The sequence below is a fragment of the Sabethes cyaneus genome, chromosome 2 (assembly GCF_943734655.1).
Source record: "Sabethes cyaneus chromosome 2, idSabCyanKW18_F2, whole genome shotgun sequence".
In the NCBI taxonomy this organism is placed as follows: Eukaryota; Metazoa; Arthropoda; class Insecta; order Diptera; family Culicidae; genus Sabethes; species Sabethes cyaneus.
Genome location: NC_071354.1, coordinates 233,046,203 through 233,071,944, shown reverse-complemented (window position 1 = coordinate 233,071,944; position 25,742 = coordinate 233,046,203). Strand labels below are relative to the sequence as shown.

The following is a 25,742-nucleotide window of genomic DNA, read 5'->3' as shown; positions in this document are numbered from 1 at the left end:
AAATGGAAATGGGCGTTACGCATGATGGGAAAACTATCAGAAGTTTAGGAAGGGATTGGTACGCCTTGCCTTACTAGGTGTCAATTGAAGGAAATTTGGGTGGAATAGGTTATACTATAGCAGTAGATAAAAATGAATTTTTAAGCAGCGTGAGGCAATATCTGAAAATATAATTGTTTGACCTAGCGATCAAATGCTCAAGGAATAAAAGGTCAATAGCCAACTAACAATTTCCTGCCATCGTATGAGTTAAAAACAACAATTTCAGAGGGTTGTCCGCAGAATAGAAGTTTTGTTTGTAATCGAAAGATACACATGCATATGTAGTTCACAGATTTTTCTTCCCTTCAAAGTCAGTGCACTACAATTTCCAAGATTTCGTTGGAGCAGCCAACGAAATCACTCAAATCATACGCAGAAAGATTCATCAGAAAGCACCTACACAAATGGACAGAAAATGATAGCCAGTAGTACTTTGATCGTTCGAAGGTATCGCATTTCGGTGGGTTATGGGAAACCACGGTTGCTTCCATGTAAAAGCATTTTGTCTGAGTACTTTTGTGTACTAAATATTCTCTGGTCTACGATGTAGTTACTCTTTTTTAGTTGAAGTTTTCTCATTGAATCAGCCCCAAACCAGTACTAGAGCTTAATGTTACCACTGCCCAGTAATCCAACATTAAAAAATCGTAATCATGAGTAACCGCTCATCATTTTAGACTTGTGGTGTTTTTGGAATGGTTTCTGAAATGAAAATATGTTTCTTTTTGATGATCTTCTGTTTTTGATTACCCTTCCTAAGAGTAACATAATAAAATTATTTTTCTTCTCATTATAACATAGGGTATATTGTTACATCGTCGTAATTGCTTATTCCCGTCCTATCCAACACAAATTATTAAAAATATCAGTATTTTTATGACACACAATGCAAAACTAGTTATTCCCTAATATTTTAGTTTGTTGTCTATCACATGCGATCAATCAAAGTAAGCTGAGGTCTATTTAAATGATTTTTATTATTAAAGAAGTCCTACCAGCCAAATTTCCTACTTTTTTCGTGCGACGAAGAAGACAATGTCGACTAATCGTTTTAATTTCCGTCATTCATAAATGAAAATAACTCACGCAAGGCATTGTCGTTATTCTACAGCCAGGAAAACTTGTCTGACTTGCAGAAATTTGGTAGAATACCATTTGTCATGCCGTCCTAAACAAATACATGCGCGTTAGATTCGTAAACATTGTTGTAATTTTAAGTTCGGACGATGAAAAATTTTGACAGACGGATTTTAAAACGGTACGACGAATTTTAGAAATAAAGTCAGTTGCGTAATTTCAATAATATGCTTTAATAGTCGCTTTTCAGTGATTTCAAAGTTCACGGATCGGAAGGTAAGTGTGTTTTAGTCAAATCAGCACAAGAACTTTTGGAGTATTCATTAAATCCATCCAACAAATGATTAAAATTATAATGGCTTTACCTATTACGACGGGAATTAGACCCTACTAGCCCGAATCTTACGATCCGGAGAATATAAATGTCTGTTCAGAATTCCGAAAACTGCGGATACATTCCATTGGCCAGTGTTTGCGAAGATGTTTAATCTTAGTATTAGTTCTTTGAGTTCTTTGCATAATATAGCTCTAAGATGTTGTAACTGTTAATATTTGGCAGGGCAGAAATTTATCAAGACTAAAGTTTGATATTTTCCCGACGTTTCGACACTTTGTTGGCTTAGTTGCGCTTAGTGTTTCGCAGTACAGCTGCAAAGCAAGAAAAACTTGTTTAATATGTACACTCCTAAAAACAGAACAAAAGACTAAATTTTATTACCTCTTGAAAAAGACACCAAAAAGTGTCGAAACGTCGGGAAAATATCAAACTTCAGTCTTGATAAACTTCTCCGAAGACTGCTCTGCCAGCTATTATCAGCATCTTTGGCTCGAACAGCACGTTCCTCACGATCATGTCAATGTCATGCCAACTATTAACAGTTACAATTGAATCCAGTCGATAAAAAACACAATCTAAGATGTTGTACATAAAAGAGTCATAGCCGGAAACCAATAGTTTTTATGGTCGTATTGGATTTTATTTAACTGAATAAAAACTTCTGGCTGTTTGTAACATTTATGTAGTCTGATTAGAGTAAAATGTTGCTTAGAAAATTCTTGATCGTTTGCTATCATTAACTCATTTTTTTTAAATTTTGCGACTTGGTCCGGTCTGATTTAACACCGACCATATGATATCGCGACAAGCAATCGAGTTCAGCAGGCGAGTCGAGCAGTCGAATCAAGCAATCGAGTCAAGCAGTTGGGTCGAGCAGTCGAGTCAAACAGTCAAGTCAAGCAATCAAATTGAGCAGTCTAGTTGAGCAGTCGAATCGGATGGTTTAGTCTAGCAGTAGGGTCAAGCGGTTAATTCGAAAAGTTAAGTCGAGCAGTTCATTCGTGCAGTCGAGTCGAGCAGTTCATTCGAGCAGTCAAGTCGAGCAGTTCAGTTCATGCAGTTCATGCGAACAGTTGAGTCGAGTGGTTGAGTCGAGCAGTTGAGTCGAGCAGTCGTATCGAACAGTCCAGATGAGCAGCTGAGTCGAGCAATCGACACGAGTCGTCCAATCGAGCAGTTGAACCGAGCAGTTGAGTCGGGCCGCTTAATCGAGTAGTTAAGTCGAGTAGTCCAGTCGAGCTGTTGAATCGAGTAGTCTAGTCGCGTGGTTGAATCGAGTAGTCAAGTCGAGCATTTAAGTCTGACAGCTCGAATCAAACAGTTAAGTCAAGCAGTTGAGTCGAGCGGTCGGGTTGAGTGGCTAAGTCGAGCAATCCAGTCGAGCTGTTCAATCAAGCTGTCAGTTGAGTCGAGCACTGTAACCGAGCAATCGGGTTGAGCAGCTGAGTCGAGCAGCCGATTCGAATAGTCCAATCGAGTAGTTGAGTCAAGCAGTTCATTTGAGCAGGCGAGTAGAGCAGTTGAGTCGAGTAGTCCAGTCGAGTAGTGGAATCAAGCAGTGGAATCGAGCAGTTGAGTCGAGCGTCGTATCGAACAGTTGAGTCGAGCAGTCGTATCGAACAGTCCAGTCGAGCAGTAAAGTCGAGTAGTCAGGTCGAGTAGTAAGTCAAGCAGCCGAATAGAGTAGTCCACTCGAGCAGTTAAATCGAGCTGTTCAGTCAAGCAGTCAAGTCGATCTGTCCAATCAGCCAGTTGAGACGAATCGAACAGTTCAGTCGAGCAGTTCAGTTAAGCAGTCCAGTCGAGCATTCAAATCGAGCAGTCTAGCCGAACAGTCCAGTCGAGCAGTCTAGTCAACCAGTTGAGCAATCGAGCAGTCCTGCAGTCGACCAGTGAGGTGACTAAGAATACTACCCATTGCTACGAAAGCATGATGTCCTGTCAGGGACCTGTTTTTAGTTACCGATAAGCCTCTTATGACGTCCTGTCAGAGACGTTTGCGTTACAGACATAAGCCTCTTATATAAATAGATTATATAAATAGAATGCTATGGCGCAGTAAATTCGACTGAACGTAAAAAACCTCTATACTTCAACGAAAACAGAAAAATCGTCGTCGTCAGCGGTTGTTGTTTCAAAAGTTCAAACGCAGAACTTGTTTAGAGCAGTCGTCTCCATTCAAGTCGATCTTGGGCCACTTGAATGCAAAATCCACCGTACGACAGATTATTCCAAGCTGCATAACATGTCTCAAAAATCGCTCTTCCATACTTGGTCAGCAAATGAGTGATTTACCGAAATCCCACATCATTCCGCATCGCCTACGTGACGGCATTGATTTTGCTGGTTCAATTTTATTAAAACAAAGTAACAGAACAGCGGGTCCCATCAAGGCTTACATCGGTGTCTTTGTATGCATGGTAACTAAAGCCACGCATCTCGAAGCAGTTGACGATATGTCTACAGAAGCTTTTCTTGTACCATTTCAGAGATTTGTCTCCCGACGTGGTATCCCTGAAAATGTGTTTAGCGACAATGGTACTAATTTCATTGGTGTTAAATCAGAGTTACATTATCTTTACTTAATGTTTGAGTCTGAAACATGTAAAAAAAAGGGTTTGAATATTGTCGAATAAAGAAAAGTGTATAGCATACTATTCCACCACATTCACCGCACTTTGGTGGGTTGTGGGCAGCCGATGTTAAAAGTGTAAAATCTGTTCTGAGGAAATTATACCATTTCGCCTCTCTGACAGTCACAGAATTTTAAATTCAAGGTCGTTATATGCTTATTCAGAATTAGAAGTTTAGAACTCCTGAAGACTTAAATATCGGCAGACCCTTAGTCGATATTCCTAAGGCAGAAACTCCGGTAAGTCGTTTGGGACGTTGGCAGCACGTCCAACAACTTCGTGAGCATCTTTGGAATGGTTGGAAGAGAGAAAATCTCATAGAGTTACAGGTTCGTGGCAAATGGACAAAGAAATCGCCAAATATTCGCTCACCATCGCCATCGTTCTTATAAAAGCAGATAATTTTCCTGCCCAATCACAAAAGATGGGTTGCATTATAAAGATTTATCCTGGTCCAGGTGGCTTAGTTAAAGTAGTTGATATCCAAACAAAATCGAGCACAATGAGTTGTCCTATACACTGACCGAGTAGATAACAGTCATTCTTCTCGACGGTAGAAACAAAGAACAGTCATACAAAAATAATATCGTCGCATAGGAAGTGTGTGGTACGCGTTTACGGGGAATGACAGAATTAGGGGGAATAAAACAAAATTAGGTATAAGATTACTCAATATAACAGGTGGTAGTGAAACATTTATTGAGTGTAACATTCGGGTACTAAGCGAAAGAGCGTGAGTACGAGCCCCACCTGCCATTGTACATCCCGATAAATTTTTGGTCTATATCAAAATGTTCCAGTTCATCTAATTAATCATTATTCGCATCAGACACTTCCTTCCTTTCCAAAAAATAGTTAGTAGAGTTTTTAATGGGAATTCTACCTGAGAACAAACCGTTTATTTTAAGTAAGGTCTCGAAATCAAATCTCATCAAGTTGTTTTCTGACCTGACAACTCATACTCTTTTTGCCACACTGGATAGATTCATCAAACGACGCGGGTTGGTAAAGAAAAGCCTGTTGAATAACGCCTCTCAAGGTAATTATTAATGATTTCCTATTCACCATCACCATTTTTTTCATGAGAGAAACCACATGAGCTTGACAAAAATGTCACAAAAGTGTCCAGTATTCACGGTCTCAGCATTATTGCTAATTGGCAATAATTTAACCTTCGAATTGAACAAGGGAAAACGCCTTCCGACATCTTCACATCTACTACTCTGATCACTCCAGTTGTTCAAGATTATGTAGGTTGATCGTCCATAAATAAGCCTACGGTATTTATTCTCGCTTTGTTACGTTAATTGTGCCGTTCCTGTGACTGTGAAGGAAAGAAGCTCTAAACCGACACACGACGCAAACATAGCCGCTTGTCTCGAAATGGAATCCCCTTGAGTTGATTCCTAACAAGTCGGGGTTTCCTTGAAGCATTGAATCAATTTATCAATCGATACAGGATGATCAGTAAATTCCTAAAAACTTGGTGAGCGCTTCCAAGGACAATACTCAATAATCGATGTCTTCCTACCTAAACAGGAGATAAAGTGGAAATTCATTCTACCCAGACCCAATTTTGGCGAATTGTGGGAGGCTGAAGTTGAGATCGTCAAAACGCACTGAACTCTTGGTAATGCAATACTTGGGTTTTACAAGTTTGAGCTACATCGAACCCATAATAAATTCTAGGCCGTTGTATGCTTTATCGGATGACCTGAGTAAGACACCATTGCTAAGAACAAGTCATCAACTACATTTGGAAGACCACTGGAACTTGTTATGAAACAAAATTATTCGCACGATCCGGAACCGACCTTCCGGATGGCAGTTTTTTAACTAGAGCAAAACAGTGAAGACGGACACCTTATGGTTGGGACTCAGTATTCACTCAAATATAACTGCATTGATCGCAATTTTCATACAAACTTAACCTCTGTCAGAAAATTTTAGATTCGGATTTTTTATTTGACCATTATGGCAGTCCCAAAGACCTAATATTTTTGATATTTTTTTTCGAAAAGCTGAGGTTTTTATATGATGTTTCACAATACAAAAATGTGAAGATAAAGCGTTTTCAGTTCAAAACGCTGAAAAATAAACCATTTATATCTCGACTATTGTTGATTGAAATGGAATTTTGCTGATAAATATGAAAGTACGCAATGTTTGTCCACCTCACAGCAGAGATTTTTTCCCGGTAGATCAGTTTCTGCAAATGCGTTCGATTTCACTTCTTTGTGCTTGTGGACCAACTAGAACTAGTTAACACCGTTTATTCTGACCTGGAGACAGTATTTGACCGAGCCGATCATGATATTCTGCTAGCTAAACTGGGAACTTCAGCAAGATTTACAACATGGCTTGCCTCTACAAAACCACAAAATGTGCAAAATTAGCTGTGAAAATATGTGCCTTATTAATGTGTTTATTTGACTAGTTCGGAAATCGCTTAAGAATACCTCAGGGCAGCATTCTAAGACCATTACTCATGCCGAATACTACTCTCTAGCAGGCGACAATTTTATTCTGACGTCACTCAAATTTACACCGAAATGTCCGAACTGTCAGAGACTGCAAGAGTTGATCAACAATCGCTGATTTCACCATGAGTCCTGCTGAGGAAAAATGCTATAAGAAGCAATTATCATTTTAAATGTGTAGAAGTTGTTTAGATTTCGGTAAAATTTAACCGATTTTTTTAAGTGTATAGTCCGGTATAAGGCTGTTATTTACAATAGAGATTTGACGACCTTAACTTCTGCCTCCCACAATTTGCCAAATTGACGCGATCTGGGTGGAATGAAGTCCCACTCTATATCTCGCTTGACTAGGAAGTCGCCAATTATTACCTTGAGTGCACCTTGTTGAATATGAATGTGAATATATGGTACTACCATTTGGCTTAGCAGAACATCTGTTCATAGCAATGAGCCTATCATGTCAAAGAGAGTTGTACATATTCAACGATTGGTCATGCTTCCCAACTCTTGTATGAAGGTCCAAAAGGGAATTGGTCGATAAGCAACATCACTTACACGTACCAGGGATTTAGTGCAGGTCTTAATGCAGAATGATTCCAGCAGGTAGGAAGAAGAGCCCGCTCATTATCCGCTCATTAATTGGGCCAGGATTAACCCTAGAAAGTTGAGTGTTTCACTCTCCCTAGGCACACCGCTTCAAATAAGTGCTCTGATTGTCCCTCTCTCTTCCCGATTCTAGTTTATTTATGAAATGTGGTATACATGGGCAAAACTAGAACAATCTCACCAGCAGTCCTTTGAATGGAATAGAGTTGCGTTCTTTGAGTTTCCATAAGTGCTTCTAATAATTAATTTAGTTTTTTCTTCTGGTATCCATGTGCAGTTTTCACACTCGAATTGGCCAAAGTTTTAACTATATAGCAGGAGGTGCTTTATAAGCTAAATCGAAAAAAATAATTAAATTAACTTATATTATGCTTATTATGACGAGTAAATTAAGCAGGAGTGTGAGTGGTGGTCTTAAAAGGCGCTAAATTGGTCCACTCAAGATCAATTACCCTATAATCTAACAACAAAAAAATAAAGATTTGACGACCTTAACTTCTGCCTCCCACAATTCGCCAAATTGAGCAATCTGGGTGGGATGAAGGCCCACTCTATACCGTACCGTGTTACCGACTCCTCCTCCTCAGTATCGAGACAAGCACCAATTTGTATGAAAATACAAACAGTTTTTCTCAATTCTAAAAGGAGATCGATTTAATCCATCTATTCCTGACAGGAACCTTTGTTATAATTTCTGATTTATCATTTGAGATAGAGCTCAGCATGTGTTAGGAACACGATTGCTGTCAAAGTTAATTCTGTACCATAACTTAGTTTAGCTATAATACCAAAAGTTTTTTTCCATCGCTATTTCTAATTTTGAACAGATTTCACACTAATCTCTTTACTGGTTATTTAATTTTCTACTTTAAATTGATTCCTACACGTAATGAGGTCATCTCATCCGTCGGTGACAAACAATAACTGTAGATCTCAATTATACAGAGCTATCGCCACCAAATTGGACGTAATCCAAAAGTTATCCGGATAATGATCCACCCGGTTCTGACCGGTAACTGCATCCCCGGATGGCAAGCCGACGGCCATTTGGCCCTTACACCCACCGTAAAGAGCTGACTGTGACAGTATTTATGCCGATTTCCACCCAAAATAGTCCACTAAACACCACTTAAAGACCATTTGCCAGTGCCAGAGCGTGCCACCATTTACGGGCCGAGCCAAAAATGAGAAGTCAATTAGTGTCACACTGACTTCCGCACTTCCAAACAAAACGAAACTCATTTCGGGGAGGCATCCCAGTAGGCGTGACCGGGCGGAAGCCGCCATCCTGGGTGGGGGGGGGGGGGGGGGGGGTGGTGGAGGGGGTGTCAAAACAAACCTCCACGGCACGGGCCACCGAACCACAGGACGCTGTGGGAGATCGTCGTCCTCGTCGTAGTCGCTGGAAAGCTGCAAACACCCAAATTGCTTACGTTCCGTGGCAAGTAAAGTTCGCCGGGGATGTTCGGGGGCGGAAGCGCACCTAATAAATTTGATGCTGTCACAGTTAATAATTCCCAGCGCAGAAAAGTGCGCCACTGCTTGCTTGCTTGCTTGCTTGGGAAAACAAACGGTGATAATGTGATAAGGCTAATGCAAGCCCCGTAACGATACGGTGCGAAAATTAAACAAACGATCTGCGAGGTGCTGTTTTGTTGTGTCTCGGAGAAAGAGACGACGCTGATGACGCTTCTGGCTGATGGGAGATTGAGTTTGGCTGTGAAAATGGTTCGAAACAAAATCCGTCTTAATATAGGTTAGGCTGTTAAAAATATTAGTAAGAAGATATTCCGGCGAAAGATGATTGTGGACGATAACCCCGTGGGTTATGAATTGCGTACTTTTCGCCCGGCTTGAGATGGCAAACAAACGGCAGGCTGGAGACAGTTATTGCACAGCGATAAGGACGATCTGTTTATGTGCCCGCTTTCTCCCCGATTGATCGGGCCGTTATTTATGGCTTTGACTTTTTTTTTCTTATTATTTATGGCATATTTTACGGTATGCTAAACGAATTCGATCGATTCGAGAAGGTCGCTCGTAAATGTTACGATATTTTTGCTAAGCCGGCCGGTTTTCTAACGAGGGAATCTTGTTTTTTTTTTCATCGAAAATTGGGTCAATTTTCTACATCCTATAAATTTTCATTTAAAAACGATAACAGTGATTCTTTAAATCCTCTTTGATTTGTTTTTATGCTGCGAGTAAAGAAAAATAATAACTACAAACAGTTATTGCCTGCATTTTCTACATAGGATATTGCTTCTAACAAAATATCCCATTAGAATTTAATGTCCATATTGCGATACTTCACCATGGATCTACACAACACACTGTGCTCACTCTCAACCTTCTAAATATATTAATTCATTGTCATCTCTACTTCCAATCTAAGTCGTTATCGCTTTCAGTGTACATCCAATGATCCTGTCGATACGTTAAGCACACCAACCGGAACGAAAGGCAAATACATCCCGGCAATTGATTCATCTGCCCTGCTCTTGTCGCCCTATGCTATGCTTAGCGAGCGAGTGAGTGTAGTAGAATCAACTTTTAGTAATGCTCATCGACCTAGTTTGCCTTCCTTCTCGGGAAAACTTCTTTACACTTTGCCTTGGTGCCGGGCGAGCTGCTGCTGCTGCTGCGGAATGCTTGCTTCAGAATGGAATGTTATCTCTGTTTGAACAACTGATTGCCCGTTTCCCAGCTTTGTACCTTGCCTTGGTATCGTGTAGATACACTACGCGAAGCTGCCTCGGCGCTGCTGCTGGTGGAATATTTGTCTATGTCCATATGCCAAGCGTTCCTGTACCAGCACCATAAACCTCTCCACATCGATGGTATTGGCACGGAAGGGTCCATCCAGGCAGTCGTCGGTTGGACGGTCGGTTCCATCCGTTCGTCCGATGAAAGAATTCCTCTCAGATCGAGATTCCGAGGAAACCCAACTAAGCGGATGACGAAATTGAATTAAGCAAACGACATAGCAGCGCGCTGAAGAAGGGAAAACGACCGTAATTACCAGTGTTTTTCATTTCTCGACAGGCGGTGGATTAATGAGAAGATTTTTCGACGCAGGATTGTGCCATACCTAGAGGGAAGTTATGGGGGTGAAATGAAAATCTAAAAATGCGATTGCCTAGAATGACGGTCGTTTTGAATGCTTATCACTCAGAGGTATTTAGCAAAATTTACAAGAATTTTAATCAAGTCAATTAATCAGAAATTTCAATATAAATATTTTCAATATGGAACGTTGGTTTTCATTTAAATTAGTAAAACTTTATTAATTAACAGGCAAATATCAAACCGAACGTCAAACATGGAAGCGTTTAGATGAAATAACTCATTTATGACTTTGATTGGTCATACATCAGTCACTGCAACTGCTTTATAACATCTGTGCTGCTAGCGCCGAGAGAGGGCAAAAAGGAGTGTATTCCATTAAATGTTAAGCATAAATACGTCAGGCATAATGGATGATAGGTATAAAGGACGATAGGCATAATGGACGATAGGCATAATATACGAAAAGCATAATGTATGGTAGGCATAATAGACGTTAGGCAATCTGCATTTCATTTAGAGTGAGTCATATTACCTACGAATGACCGAATCTCAAATGGACGAAATAATAAATGGCATAGCTGATCTAATGGCCAAATCAGAAATGGCCAAAACATGTATGATCGAATCATAAATAGCCGAAACACAGATGGCCGGATCACGAATGGCCGAATGTCATTGAAAATATTCGCGGCCTTCGATCTGCTCAAATGTAGATATATACTGTCCTTAGTCACTGCCGCTCGTTCAGACTCAACTAACGGATAATCCCTACTAGTCAGTAAATCAAGGAATTGCTCAATTTAGCCAAGCAGCGGCTGGTCTAAAACGGGCTACGAGTAATCATGTCTCTCGAAAGAAAAAAATTCGATGACATGAGGGAAGAGTCTAGTACGATTAAGACAAAAAACGAGTACACTTCACAACTACCAGTATCAAAGGTTTTGACGTAGGAAAGTTCATGCCAGTTTTATTCCTTGATCTCAAAAAAGCGTTCGACACTATCGATCAGGGACTGCAACGGTTGACACTTTTTCTATATGTTTACCAGCATGCAATGCCATGTCAGACTCTTAACCAATACCATCGCTTCGCACTGTTTAATTTTATGTATCGACAGTGCCTACCTATTGTAAGCATCAAAACAAACCTGAATACGTACATGATAGTAAGCCAACATTCTCTTATGCGCGATGATCAGTCGCACAAAATGTCGTATAACATGTATTCGCCACTTTTTGCTATATTTACAGTTTTAGCTGGAATAGTACGGACAAACGATAGAGAATGAGGTGTAATTATTACTCGAAGCCGCGTTGTTTGGGGGAAAGATGTATGTTGTGCTTACGTACGTGTCTTACAAGTAAAGGAAAAGTCCAAGAACAAAAGATGTTTCCTTTGTTCTCTTATTTCTTCTCGGTGCGTGTGTATTAGAAACATGCCGCAAGACTAATTGCAGGAAAAAATGGCAAATATCTTCGAATTGCTGTCACCAACCTGTACATTTGACGACCCTGCTATCGATCACCAAATTATTCTTCAAAAGTTATTTCCATAGTCGAACTCAATGTATCAAGATTAATGAGAGTTGTCTTTGTAAATTGATGGTGAGTAATTCACAAGGCAGCCATCCAGGTCCGTCACTATTTCTAATCTACATAAAGGTATTTCGCCGTACCCTAGCCCTAGCCCTAGCCCTAGCCCTAGCCCTAGCCCTAGCCCTAGCCCTAGCCCTAGCCCTAGCCCTAGCCCTAGCCCTAGCCCTAGCCCTAGCCCTAGCCCTAGCCCTAGCCCTAGCCCTAGCCCTAGCCCTAGCCCTAGCCCTAGCCCTAGCCCTAGCCCTAGCCCTAGCCCTAGCCCTAGCCCTAGCCCTAGCCCTAGCCCTAGCCCTAGCCCTAGCCCTAGCCCTAGCCCTAGCCCTAGCCCTAGCCCTAGCCCTAGCCCTAGCCCTAGCCCTAGCCCTAGCCCTAGCCCTAGCCCTAGCCCTAGCCCTAGCCCTAGCCCTAGCCCTAGCCCTAGCCCTAGCCCTAGCCCTAGCCCTAGCCCTAGCCCTAGCCCTAGCCCTAGCCCTAGCCCTAGCCCTAGCCCTAGCCCTAGCCCTAGCCCTAGCCCTAGCCCTAGCCCTAGCCCTAGCCCTAGCCCTAGCCCTAGCCCTAGCCCTAGCCCTAGCCCTAGCCCTAGCCCTAGCCCTAGCCCTAGCCCTAGCCCTAGCCCTAGCCCTAGCCCTAGCCCTAGCCCTAGCCCTAGCCCTAGCCCTAGCCCTAGCCCTAGCCCTAGCCCTAGCCCTAGCCCTAGCCCTAGCCCTAGCCCTAGCCCTAGCCCTAGCCCTAGCCCTAGCCCTAGCCCTAGCCCTAGCCCTAGCCCTAGCCCTAGCCCTAGCCCTAGCCCTAGCCCTAGCCCTAGCCCTAGCCCTAGCCCTAGCCCTAGCCCTAGCCCTAGCCCTAGCCCTAGCCCTAGCCCTAGCCCTAGCCCTAGCCCTAGCCCTAGCCCTAGCCCTAGCCCTAGCCCTAGCCCTAGCCCTAGCCCTAGCCCTAGCCCTAGCCCTAGCCCTAGCCCTAGCCCTAGCCCTAGCCCTAGCCCTAGCCCTAGCCCTAGCCCTAGCCCTAGCCCTAGCCCTAGCCCTAGCCCTAGCCCTAGCCCTAGCCCTAGCCCTAGCCCTAGCCCTAGCCCTAGCCCTAGCCCTAGCCCTAGCCCTAGCCCTAGCCCTAGCCCTAGCCCTAGCCCTAGCCCTAGCCCTAGCCCTACTCGAAGCTAGTCGGAAATAACATGAAAATACGATGAAAAGGCTTCAAAACAGCAACAAAAAACGACGAAAAACGATAAAAAATTATTTCATGCGTGAGAAAGTGACAAAACATCCAGAAAAGACAACGAAAAGATGACGAATACAGTACAAGAAGATAACGAAAGTACCACAAAAAGGCAATAAAAAAAACCACATTTTTGCTGCAAATGAAAGGACGAAAAATAGGGAAAAAAGCAAAAACGAACAATTAACGACAATACAATCAAAATACAACAAAAACACAAAAGGACAGAATGAGGTGTCAAAAAGACGACCAATACGAAGAAAGAATAATAATAGGAGGACGAAAGAACGACAAGTAGACAACGAGGCGGCTAAAAGACGACGGAAAAATGACGAAAAAGTGATACCAAATTGGCGAAAAGCCCATTGAAAAAAGACGGAAGACGGCAAAAAATAATTAATCAAAAACGCCATAAACGACGTAAACCTATCGCCAATCAACAAATCGTTGAAAAGAGACCAAAAAATGGTGTGAAGATGACAAAAATACGAAGAAAAGGCGCCAAAACAGAAACAAAAATGACAAATTCGCCAGAGAGATGATAAAAAACGGTGAAAATATAACAATGAGATGAAGACAAGAAACCAAAATAGCGACAAAAAACAGGACTAAAAATGACAAAGAAATCAAAAAGACGTTTTAAAGTGTCAAAAAGGCGTCGAAATAAAACAAAAGCGACAAAATCCGACGAAAAGGGACGACAAACAGAAGACGAAAACACGAAAGATGACGACGGATGACGGATAGGCGAAAGGACAATGAAAGAAAAATAAAGGACTGAAAAATACGCCATAGCAGCAACGAAAAATGCCAAAATAAAAAAGATAATAAAATCGACGAAATGTCGACAAATGGATGCAAAAAAGGCAGTAAAGAGACAATAAAAAGACGGTAAAACAGCGACAAAAAATGTTTAAAAAGTTTATAAAAGGCAACAAAACACACAAGACAGGAGACGAAAAGATGGCGAATATACGATAGAAAGACGACGAAAGAATGATGAAAAAACAGTATAAATGAAACAATTTTCTTGTCTGGACAACAGATAGGACGACGAAAATAAAAGTCAAAAGTCAAAAAAAAAAGCGATAAATAATGATGAAACGATTAAAAAAAGCAAAATAAATCCCAAATTTCGTCGTTTCTCTCGACCAAAACCAGGTTTTATAAAACGACAAACAGACGTTGAAAATACGAAGGAAACGTCACAATTAAATACAATGAAGACGACGAAATGACACTAAAACAGCTCAAAAAGAAAAACCCGGAAAAAACTTTTTAAAAGCGTAAAAAGAATTTACAATGCCGACAAAGAGACACTGAAACAACAAAAAAACGACAGAAACGGCAAAAAGTCACCGAAAAAAGTCAACAAAAAATGCCAAAAACAGAAGGAAAAAAATGGACCGAGAAGAAGACGAAAAGATGGCTAAGAGACAACAAAAATACGACATAAAGTAAAGAAAGATCACAGACAGAAAGATCACAAATGACGTCGAATACAAAATAAATGCAGCTGACAAAAGTTGCAGCGAAAAAAGTTGCAACAACCACAAGATGACGAAACGACCCTAAAACAACGACAACAAAAACAAAAAAACGACATAAAGGCATTTAAAAAGCGTTAAAAGGTAACAAAACATGTAAAACGGACTGCGAATATACAGAAACACCACGAAAGAATGCTGAAAAGGCAGTAAAAAGAAAACATTTTTGTTGTCTTGTTAGCAAACAAAATTACATACCCAAGCAACAATGTGAGTTTTATTGTACTCTCATGACGGTTTTTGAGGCCAATTTTGGTATTAAATGCCATCATAAGAGTGTAATAAAACCCAAATTGTTACGTGGGATAAAAAGCTGCCACGAAGGCGACGAAATGACAATAAAAGCCAACGAAAAGATAACAAAAAAAAACAAAAATCGACAAAATGACACCAATACAGCAACATAGAAGACCACAAAAACGACGAAACACGGCATAAAAAAATCGACGCAAACTGCCAAAAACTGAGTTCAAAAAACGACGTACAGATGACGAAAGTAACGTGAAAATATGATGAAGTTAGGCCATCGCAAATTATTTTCAAAATTTTTGTCCCCCCGCCCTTCAAAATTGACTCTAAAAATCGGGGGGCAAAAAAAATTTGTTAAACATGAGTAAAAATTTTTTGTATAAAATCTATTAGGCTTATACAAATTTGAAAAAAAGTTTATGTCCTGGTCTCAAAATATTGTTGAAGGGGGGGGGCAAGAAAAAAATAATAATTTCAAAACTTCAATAACTAAACAATAGAGTAGAAACCAGTGTTTATTTTTGCATATTATTGAAAATTTAAAACAAGAATTTTATACAGTACTTAAATTTCAGTTCGATTCGAACCAACCATCAACATTTTTCAAACCAAGCACATAAAGTAGTTTGATAATAGTGGAGTGTCACAGGATCACCTTAGAGAGCTACAAACACATAATCATAGTGTGAAAATATTAGTTTAAGTCACTACAACTTTTTTACTTGGAACGCATATGCTGTGCTACCGACATATTTCAAGAAAACAAATCTCTGAAACTATTCACGTTTGAAAACGCTTGTTTCTTGGTTAACCTTTTCGTCTTGAATATCAGGCCGTTCCTAAGCTGATGTTTGTCTTCAACAATAACGTGTTTACTTTTGTATATTAAGGATGCAAATCGTTTCGATAACAACTATTTGACGAGCGTAAAAGTTCCCAACTCTTTGGCATCTTTGATTCCTTCTGGCAGTGGTTCGATCACCTTGACTTATTTTTTTTGACTAAATTCGCAACACTCTCAAATCGTCCAGCAAGATTGATAACTAAACGATGAACGTACCAGAAAAGTTCCGAGAGTACTCACTGCGCATAGGAAATCCTTAAAAGCAAAGCAAAGCCTAGCCTTCTGTTTTCATACGACAAAATTCGCAGCCAGCTGTTAGAGTACAGGACAATTTCAGGGGCAGTTGCTACGATCCTATTGACTCTAACAGCCTCTTCCAGCCGAGATTCGGGAATCCTTATCTAGCTCCGGGAGATAGGAAATCCTAATCTAGCTCAAAAAAGTAAAATAACTTTGATTTGATTTGATGTTATGGTAGGGTCTCCATTGATCCCAATAATAATCATAACAATCATAGTCAGAAAATTTCAAGCTTCGAACAGTTCAGTGACATCCTTTCTATATGTATCCAACGCATGGTAAAATACTGCATCTTTGAGTTTTACGCCCCTGACATCCAAAATTAGGGTAAGTACTTGGATACAACGGAATAAAATGACCAATTTGGAGCCCCGAAAGCTCGGATAGTTGATATTCCGGAGTGTCTAATGTGTCGTATTTCTATTTTTATATACGACGGGAAAAAATAATCCCACTGCAATTCGGAGTATCTCCGTCAAAAATGGTACCGAGTTTCACTAATATATTGTTTGATTGGTTTTTGTCTCAATCAAATTCGGTTCTTTTAAAACAAGATGAATTGAAATGGAACAAAATTTAAAGTAGGTGGAGCCAAAAGTTTTATTGCAAGCATCTCAATTTGCGACGTCGGAAACTTAAAGGTTAGGTACAATAGTGACCTGACTTGCAGCAGGAACCAGAAAGCTTAGTTGGTGAAAAAAGTTGATCAAGACTAACGAGATAATTGCTTTAACTTTGCACATATTGGATAATTTAGAGTTGTAAACTCGTTGAACTGTAAAAAACCTGCTTATCACTAAAGATTGCAACATAATGATATAACGCTTTATTTTTTTGCCCCTTCACATTTCAAAAATTTTTGAAGGGGGGGGTGACATAAACTTTTTTTCAAATTTGTATAAGCCTTATTTGTGGGGTTTACAGCCTAAAGAACTAAAAAGAGTTTACGGAGTGTTAAAGCTTTTAGCACGAAACAAAAATGCAATAATGTAATTTCAACAATAATACAATAATGTAATTTCCAAAAATCGGCAAAAAAAAATTTTTTTTTTTTCGATTTTAAATCTATTTTGAAAGGTTTTTGCAAGGAAAATAATAACGTATATATTATAAGCAAATACACATTCGGGCTTTACGATTAAACTTCAAGTAAAAATTGCTAAAAATCTTAATTTTTTTTGTGTGATTAAAAAAATCTTTGTTTTTTTTCGACCACACCTCCCCCCCCCCAACCTGCAGTTGTCTAGCGTCCGAAGGACAAAAACTTTAAAAAAATATTTGTAATAGCCTTAATGCAAATACGCCAAAACAGCAACAAAACTGATAAAAAGTCGGCAACAGAAACCCAATAAACACAGAAAACACTGCAAAAAAAACAACAAAAAATCATTCAGTAAGCGACAAAATATGCAAAAAAGACAACAACAAATGAATAAAAGACTGAAAGACGACGAAAAGATAGTAAAAAATAACATTATGATTGTCTTTTTTATATGCCACAAGGGCTTTGGGCAGGGATGGAAAAAATCGCTTTTAGCGATCAGATTCAGTTCATTAACATCACTACTCTATTTTGATTAAAGCAGAGGAGCGTTTGGTGCGAAAAATGTTAGACCGATTACTTGGAAAACTTCGAGCTGCAGCTAAAATTATTGGGTAGTTTGTGGTAGTGGGACTCCAACCCAAAATTTCTCGGTTGGTACCCGAGTGCTTTACGCATTTAAACTATACCACACCCACGTATTAATTAGTCTCAGATCTAGTTTTGTTCCTACCAGTCCAAGCATTCCATCTTTCGCACACAAACGCTTCCCCGGCGACGTTTATTATTTCTAATATGGCTGCCCTTTGCTTCTACCACTGAGAAACTGAGTGTGGGCAAGATGGAATGCTTGGACTGGTAGGCACAAAACTAGATCTGAAACTAATTAATACATGGGTATGGTATAGTTTAAATGCGTAAAGCACTCGGGTACCAACCGAGAAATTGTGGGTTGGAGTCCCACTACCACAAACTACCCAATGTTTTTAGCCGCAGATCGAAATTTTTCCAGTATTCAGAGTAATAGAGTTTACGTTTGACCGCGAAAAAGTCAGTAACAGTAAAACGAAAGAACATCACTACTTGTAAATGATAAATATTCTGTGCGTGTGGCGATAACTCGCAGATTTGATCAAAATCACTGATTTTACATCCCTGGCATTCTGTTAAAAGGCAACTGCGACAGTCTTTTGCGGTTTGTTGTGGTTGTCTTGACAACATACAGGACGATAAAAAAGGTGTTTAAAAGACAACAAAAAAGGGAATACGATACCGTAAAACGATGAAAAGATGAATAAATACACAAAGAAAATTCCACAAAATGGTGATGCCAAAATGAACAACTAAAAGCCTACAAAAACGGTAAAAACTTGTTGAAAAGGCACGACGAATAATGAAAAAACGGTGGTCAACAAAACACTGTCGTTGTCGCCCAAATAAAGTGCCCCTTAAACTTTAGTTTAATTCATTTAAAGTTCCATTTAATCATGAAGAGATTGATACCTGAACAGCGCACGTAAATTGTGCAGATTTTTTAGGGAAACAGCGGTTTAGTTCGAAAAAATCATCGCGCTAGTTTTGTTCAGCGTGGAACAAATTTTGTTGAATGGATACGTTAATAAACCCAACTGAAACACGGTTGCATTCTGCAAGTCACTATTTGTTCACTTATTGTAGAAGAGATGTTGTTTCAACAAGACGGTGCAACATGCCACACTGTGCAGTGGCACGTGCCACAAGTGATTGATTGAAAGAAATTTTCGGCGAACAAATAATTTTATAACGCATTTTTAGAGATAATCCCTGGCGAGGAAGGTTTCTACACAAGCAGTAGAAGCAGTCGCGTTCAGCAGAAGATATATTCGCTTTTCAACTTTAGTAATTATTCACATCGTAATGAAAGATTCGTTTGCAAAAAAATTAAAAATAAAACACTTGAAATGTGGCTCAAAGAACGGGCAACTCACTTTCATCATTAGAAAAGAAAAAAAAACTCAAAAGACTCAAATTTCAGCGTAATTACTCTTCCCATTCGTACATTTTCCTCTGGGAGTACATTTTTCACTAACGAATAGAAAAAAAAACTCCGTTCAGCAAGACACGACCTATCTCAGGTTACGCCATTGAAAGGATGACGACGCGACGGTAAAAATAAAACCTAAATTTAGGCTTTGATCTGCGGTGTGCCTCTTTCTGCATTCCACACATCCACTTCCCCATCACCGTTAACCGCCCGATTTTTCAACTTTAATCCCCTGAAGAGCTCACCGTGTCGCGCTTACTGAAAAGAAACAGAAACAGCTTGTAATTAGGTTTGTCTGCTCGACGACATTCGCACGTTCATTGCCGGTGCCTGGTGAACTCACAATCCGGCTGTGTCAACAGTCGCGTTTCACGTGCATAACGCTCATCGTTCCAACTTCCAACCATTCGTTTGCTAGCCATGAATTAAGTTTACTCCGGCAGCCAACCACCCCATTTTCGTAATCCCCCACCACCCCAACCGGCGCAACGTGGAGTTGCCAAATACCGCAAAGATCCTTATCTCGGAGCTGCACTCATTCCTAATGACATGGAAATTTCGCTTCGAGTTAAGATATAACAAATGGTAATACAATCATGACGGTAATGATTATTATGATGATGACTGTGCCGCTTTCATTGTCTTGTGCAAATTATTTTCAGGACCTTTTCGTGGAGGCATCACATCAATTCGTCACTCCCGCAAGACGATGGGAAGTTTTTTTTTCTTTTTTGCTTCCTTACTGTATAGAAGAGCTTCGGGGAAAAGCGAACGGCACGTTAATTGAGTTTGGTTTGCGTTGGTACACACTTAGCTAATTATAGTTGTTTTTGCCACTATCGAGCCCCCTACGTAAGCTACATGGCACTCACTCACTGGATTAGCGTGCGCTTTAACGATAAAATTAATGACAAATGGTACTTTTACTGGCGTCACCTACCCACTACTCACGAAGTCAGTCACTTTGGCTTGATCTGGTTTGAGCGGTCGGTGGCGCTCGGTAACGATGACAGGACAAATCTTTTGTGTTGGGCGTGAATTTGCATTACAATTTCCATAACTCAATCTCAGTGACGAGCTTAAAAGCTTCTGCCTAGCAGAGAAAAAAAAACAAGAATGCCATCGCAGGCAGTTACTTGGTAAATGACATAACAGCATAATAAAAGTTAGAGCATTCCCTCCCACTTGGCGGCGGGTGGGGTGAAGCCATGTGGCGATAATTTATGCCATTAGAAGAGCTGCCACTGCTGCTGTTGTATGTGGCTCGTTGACAATTACATTGAATTGAAGCGGCTGTTTTTTTTCTTCCTTCGGTTGCCTCTCTGTGTACTCAACCATTAATCGAGTCATAAAAGTTTGACCCACCGAATCCTCATTCCAGTTTTTTTTTCTCCGTTTTTGCTTTTCTTCCGCAGAGTCGAGCGAAGCCAAATCATCGCACCGAAACACGCTCAGCTCATCGCACCATCACGAGAGTCAATTCATCACCAAGAACAACAGTAGGGTAGTTAGTCAACGGGGGGGCCTCGCGGTGCTTCCCTGCAGCGTCACCATGTCAACACCAGCCACTGTAAGTAAGTATTTCGTTAGTAAACGCGGGGTAGTTCAGTTTGAGCTTTTGTTGGTTTTTCTTTCTTTCTTTTTTTTTTCTTCTTGCGAATTTTCCGCGTTTTATTCGGTTTCCTATGCACTTGGTGTGCTAATTTATTCCGCTTGGCAGCGAAAGAGAAAAGATCTGGTTGACGGTTGAGTGTGTTCTGTCTATTTGTGTATGTTAAATTATCTCAGCTCCCGCAACTGAGAAAAAAAAAAGTTTTTTTTTGTATAAACTACTACACTTCTACGTTGAGTGGAAAATTTTCATGACTTGGATAGACGTGCCCGTTGTTTAACTCATTAACAACAGCCCAATTTAAAAATATATCACTTGTTTCAAATGGGTTTTAAAAATTTGTTCAATTCCATTAATCAAAAGGGGGAAAGACCCTCTCAAGACGATTTTCGGTTTTAGGGCATCAGAATCAAAGACACATATTGAAATTTTTGATTGAGGATGTGAAAGATATGTTCAGAGCAATTTGCTTGACATTTATCAATATAATAATGCTCAAACACAAAGAACCAAGAAAATTACATTGAAAATTAATTCGTTAATTTTTTGGAACACATTTAGAAAAAAAAATCATCTTCAAAATGTTTCTGTGACCTGTCTACCTGTCTTTTTGAGTTATAAAATACATCTGTTTTCAACAAAAATTTAAGTAAAGTGTCGGATGTGTAAAAGAAGAACCTGTTTATGGACTATTTTTTGCCTGGCATTAATATTAATTATTATTTTTGCATGAGTATTATATTGCTAGTCACCTATATTATTAGTTGTTTCCAATAATTTCTACGATCTTGTTTATTAGAGAATTAAATTGGTTAAACTAAAAATTTAAAATATTACAAGCTTACTTTAGGTTAAACTACTTGAAATTCTTGAATTTTAGTGGAAAACATTTGTACCATATTAATTCTCTTGAGAAGTAATGTCAAGGAATGGGCCAGACCAGTTTACATATGGTCCTTTTTATCGTGAGAATCGATAAAATGTGCAAAAAGCTGAGGTCAAGTGACTTGATAATTGGGCTAACGGTACTAAGTCTGTGAACGGAACAGAAAACGGATACCACTTTGAGACGGGTTTGATATGGCTTTTATACAGAGCGAGTTTTACAAGGTTATTACAACCTTTACAAGGGTGTAATAAAACTTATATTGATAATTGCGCGGTCTTTCCCGAAGCGACCCCATGACAGTTCAGTGGCTGGAATCGTTAAAAAGAAAGTGGCAAATACATCCATAATTGGTCGTTCGTGCGCGAAACCAGATTGTTGACAAAGGTTACACCCACAGGGTCAGTCTTACTGGGCTGACATCCTCTAGTTGCGTTCCATACCTACCCCTAAGCGTCGTGGCCAGTTCAAAGAAGACCAGGAAGGTCATGGTGCTCTAGGACGCGGCGGCCGAATTTCATTGAACTCTAAGCTTCCCAAAGGGACGGCCCTACTGGCTCAGCTGGCAAAAATCCTGTGTCAGTTTCGAAAAAAAAACCCGTTCAGGGCTGCTGCAAGGTACAGGTCGTACAGATCTTTGAAATCAATCTCACTCTAGTCAGTACTTTTACCCAAAAACACCGATGAGAATTCGTGCACCATATTTGTTCATTGATTTCAAAGCTGCATATGATACCAGCGACCGAAAAGAGCTGTGAAGAACCACGAACGAGAATGGTTTTCCCGGGAAACTCACTGGCATAGTAAATATATGGTGAATTTTTTCTGTTTTACTTCTTTCTGACTCTGTCGCCGTACAACGTGAACTTTTTTTGTAAAGTGGAGGAGTTTTTTTGGTGCGACGGATGATAGACTGAATGAAGCTGAGTAAATTTCGATATGAGGCCAAAAATATATTGGGTCTTTCAATTGCATGTGGCACTCCAACCCATAGTCTCTCGGTTGGCACACGAGTGTTTTTTGCAATTAAACTACCGCCAAATTTTAAAGCTGTAACGTTAAGATAAATCCATCTTGCAAAAGAATGTCACAAAGTTTCGTTAAAACTATTGTCAAGTTTTAAAGAAGCTGTAAAATGGCATTTTTAAATATGAATTGAATATACTTTAAAGCTGCTTATATTGTGAATTACATTTATAGACACGACCGTTTTATGGGTGTTTTTTAGTCTTCTTTAATCATACTTCAGAACTGTTAATCAAATTAGACAAAATTCGCTTGAGAAAAACTATTATAAAACCTGGTGGACTCAACAATGTTCTGCTAAAACTATAAGAAGCGAATAACACCCCTTTGCTATTGGATTGTTACTTGGGATCATTCCATTATCCCTGTAATTGTCTTGGACGTTAATGACAGGCTACAAAGTATGTCGATAAAGAAGGAACAAGTCTAAAAGACTTTGGGTTCCGGAGGCTTTGCTTTACTGTATTAGAAAACTGATTAACTGATTTTTTTCACTGTTATAAAAGTAAGGTTATCTAAAATACCTTCAAACTAGTGAACTGACTCTCACTCACTACCGTACCTAAACATAGAGCAAAGGTGGGGAAGCCGACTTTTCAGAAAAGAGTAGAGTAACCATTCTCATAGTATTTTTTCTCAGCTTTCCAATGGTGGTCTTAAAATTAAAATCGATTGGGGGACTCATGGTGAAAACGGCAATTTTTCGATAAAATCCAATATGGCAACCAAATCCAAGATGGCCGCCGAAAAATGTTTGCTTCATTTGAAAACCCTGTTCTTCTTCCTTACAAAACTGGGCTATTTGTTAGTTGTTTCATGGCAAATTTATGAAATATTACATGATATAGATCTCAAGGTTTGCTCAAAACTCAACTTGTTTTGAAACTGTTGAGCCCCTTGGCGAACGAGGGGTCCACTATTTCGCGGTATCAAAAGTGTAAGTCTTATTTTTTAACCATTTTCAACCAATTAAGCGCAAAAGTTTCAATATTTGAAGACCTCGTGTCAGTAGTGGCCCCGTTTCAGCGAGAATTACTCAGTAAGGAGTAATCGTAGGATGGCGAATCAATTATTAAAATCAAAGTTGAAATTGGACTAGAAATCAGAGTTGAAATTGTACGTACAATAGAACTTTTCATGGGGCACTACAATAGGTTACAAATTGGAATAATTTGGGCTTGAGGATTTATTTTAAATTGAACTGGAAATTGTACATAAGTTGGCTTTAGATTCGATATAAGATTAATCATGAATTTAGCATTTTTTCCTTTTTCTTTGCTTTTAGGCCCGTTTTTCCAATTTTAATTTTTATCATTTTTTAACTCATCTCTATTTGTTTGTTTTTCGGTCACGGTTTTCGCCTTTTTTCACCTTTTAAACTCCTTTTTGTTTTCGTCTTTTGCGTTCTTTCTCTTATTGTGTCCTGCTTTTCTGGCTGTTCTGTAACATTCTGCTTTTCTTGTCCATTTTATCCCATTTTGTCTTCCGTGTTCACTTTTTTATATATTTTTTTCTTTTTCTCTCCCGTTCCCACCCCTGTTGTGTTGTTCTTTTTCTATTCTGGATTTTCCATTTTTCTGCTCACGTATTTTCTCCTTTTTTGTCCCGTTTTTTTTTTCTCTTTTTGTGATCAGTTTTCCCAGTTTCTTTATCTATTTCGTTTTCTCGTTTTATGCCCGTTTACTATTCAAGGTTTTTCTTGCGTTCACGTCAGCTTTTTACGTTTTTCCTCGTTTACTAAGCCGTTTGTTCAGTTTTTGTCACATTTTTCTTCGCGCTCTTTTCCTTTTTTTCTCTTTTTTGCTTTTTTTCTGGAAATCTGAAAGACGAACTATTTCTACAGCCATCTGTAATCCATCTGCGAATGTGCTAAGAAAATTGACTAACATTTTCATAAGAAAGCGGTTTACGCTGTTTGATTCACGTGATACTTGCGTTTGAATAAGGAAATTCAGCACAACCGAGTTTTTCAGCTATCACTCAGGAACAACAAAAAATGCTATCATGGTAATTAAAAACTTTAAAATAAACTATTCGCGCATGCCCTCCAGAATTGAAGAACCTTCGCTGAACCCCAAAACATCCAGCCTTAGCTATAAAATGAACAGAAGGTTTGTGTTCTAGAAACGACCGTGTGGTTAGACATAATACTACGTTCGAGAGGGTTTTGCGACGATACTTGGACTTAGACCTGAAATTGGACATAGACTTGGACATGGGTTTTGGTCGGAATTTGGACATGGACTTGGAACTGTATTTGGACATGAACTTGAAGCTGATTTTGGACAAGGACTTGGATCTGAATTTGGACATGGATTTTGGTCTGCATTTGGACATGAACTTGGAGTTGAATTTGAACATGGACTAGGATCTGAATTTGGACATGGACTTGGAACAGAAATTGGACATGGACTTGGATCTGTATTTGGACATGAACTTGAAGCTGAATTCGGACATGGACTTGGAACAGAAATTGGACATGGACTAGGATCTGTATTTGGACAGGGACTTGGATCTGTATTTGGACGTGGTCTTGGATCTGTATTTGGACATGGACTAGGATCTGAATTTGGACATGGACTTGGAGCTGAATTTGGACATGGATTTTGGTCTGCATTTGGACGTGGACATGGACTTGGAGTTGAATTTGAACATGGACTTGGATCTAAATTTGGACATGGACTTGGATCTGAATTTGGGCATGAACTTGAAGCTGATTTTGGACAAGGACTTGGATCTGAATTTGGACATGGATTTTGGTCTGCATTTGGACATGAACTTGGAGTTGAATTTGAACATGGACTAGGATCTGAATTTGGACATGGACTTGGAACAGAAATTGGACATGGACTTGGATCTGTATTTGGACATGAACTTGAAGCTGAATTCGGACATGGACTTGGAACAGAAATTGGACATGGACTAGGATCTGTATTTGGACAGGGACTTGGATCTGTATTTGGACGTGGTCTTGGATCTGTATTTGGACATGGACTAGGATCTGAATTTGGACATGGACTTGGAGCTGAATTTGGACATGGATTTTGGTCTGCATTTGGACGTGGACATGGACTTGGAGTTGAATTTGAACATGGACTTGGATCTAAATTTGGACATGGACTTGGATCTGAATTTAGGCATGAACTTGAAGCTGATTTTGGA

The 25,742-nt window shown here is 39.7% G+C and overlaps 1 protein-coding gene across 1 annotated transcript in view; it reads left to right on the top strand.

The window, feature by feature from the left end:
* Positions 1-25,742, top strand: part of LOC128736783 (uncharacterized) — a 106,225-nt gene that overhangs the window by 25,177 nt on the left and 55,306 nt on the right. The window contains exons 2-3 of the mRNA XM_053831272.1: positions 20,128-20,195; positions 20,472-20,626. Of these exons, the coding sequence (XP_053687247.1) occupies positions 20,128-20,195; positions 20,472-20,626 (223 nt within the window). The remainder of the gene's footprint in view (positions 1-20,127; positions 20,196-20,471; positions 20,627-25,742) is intronic.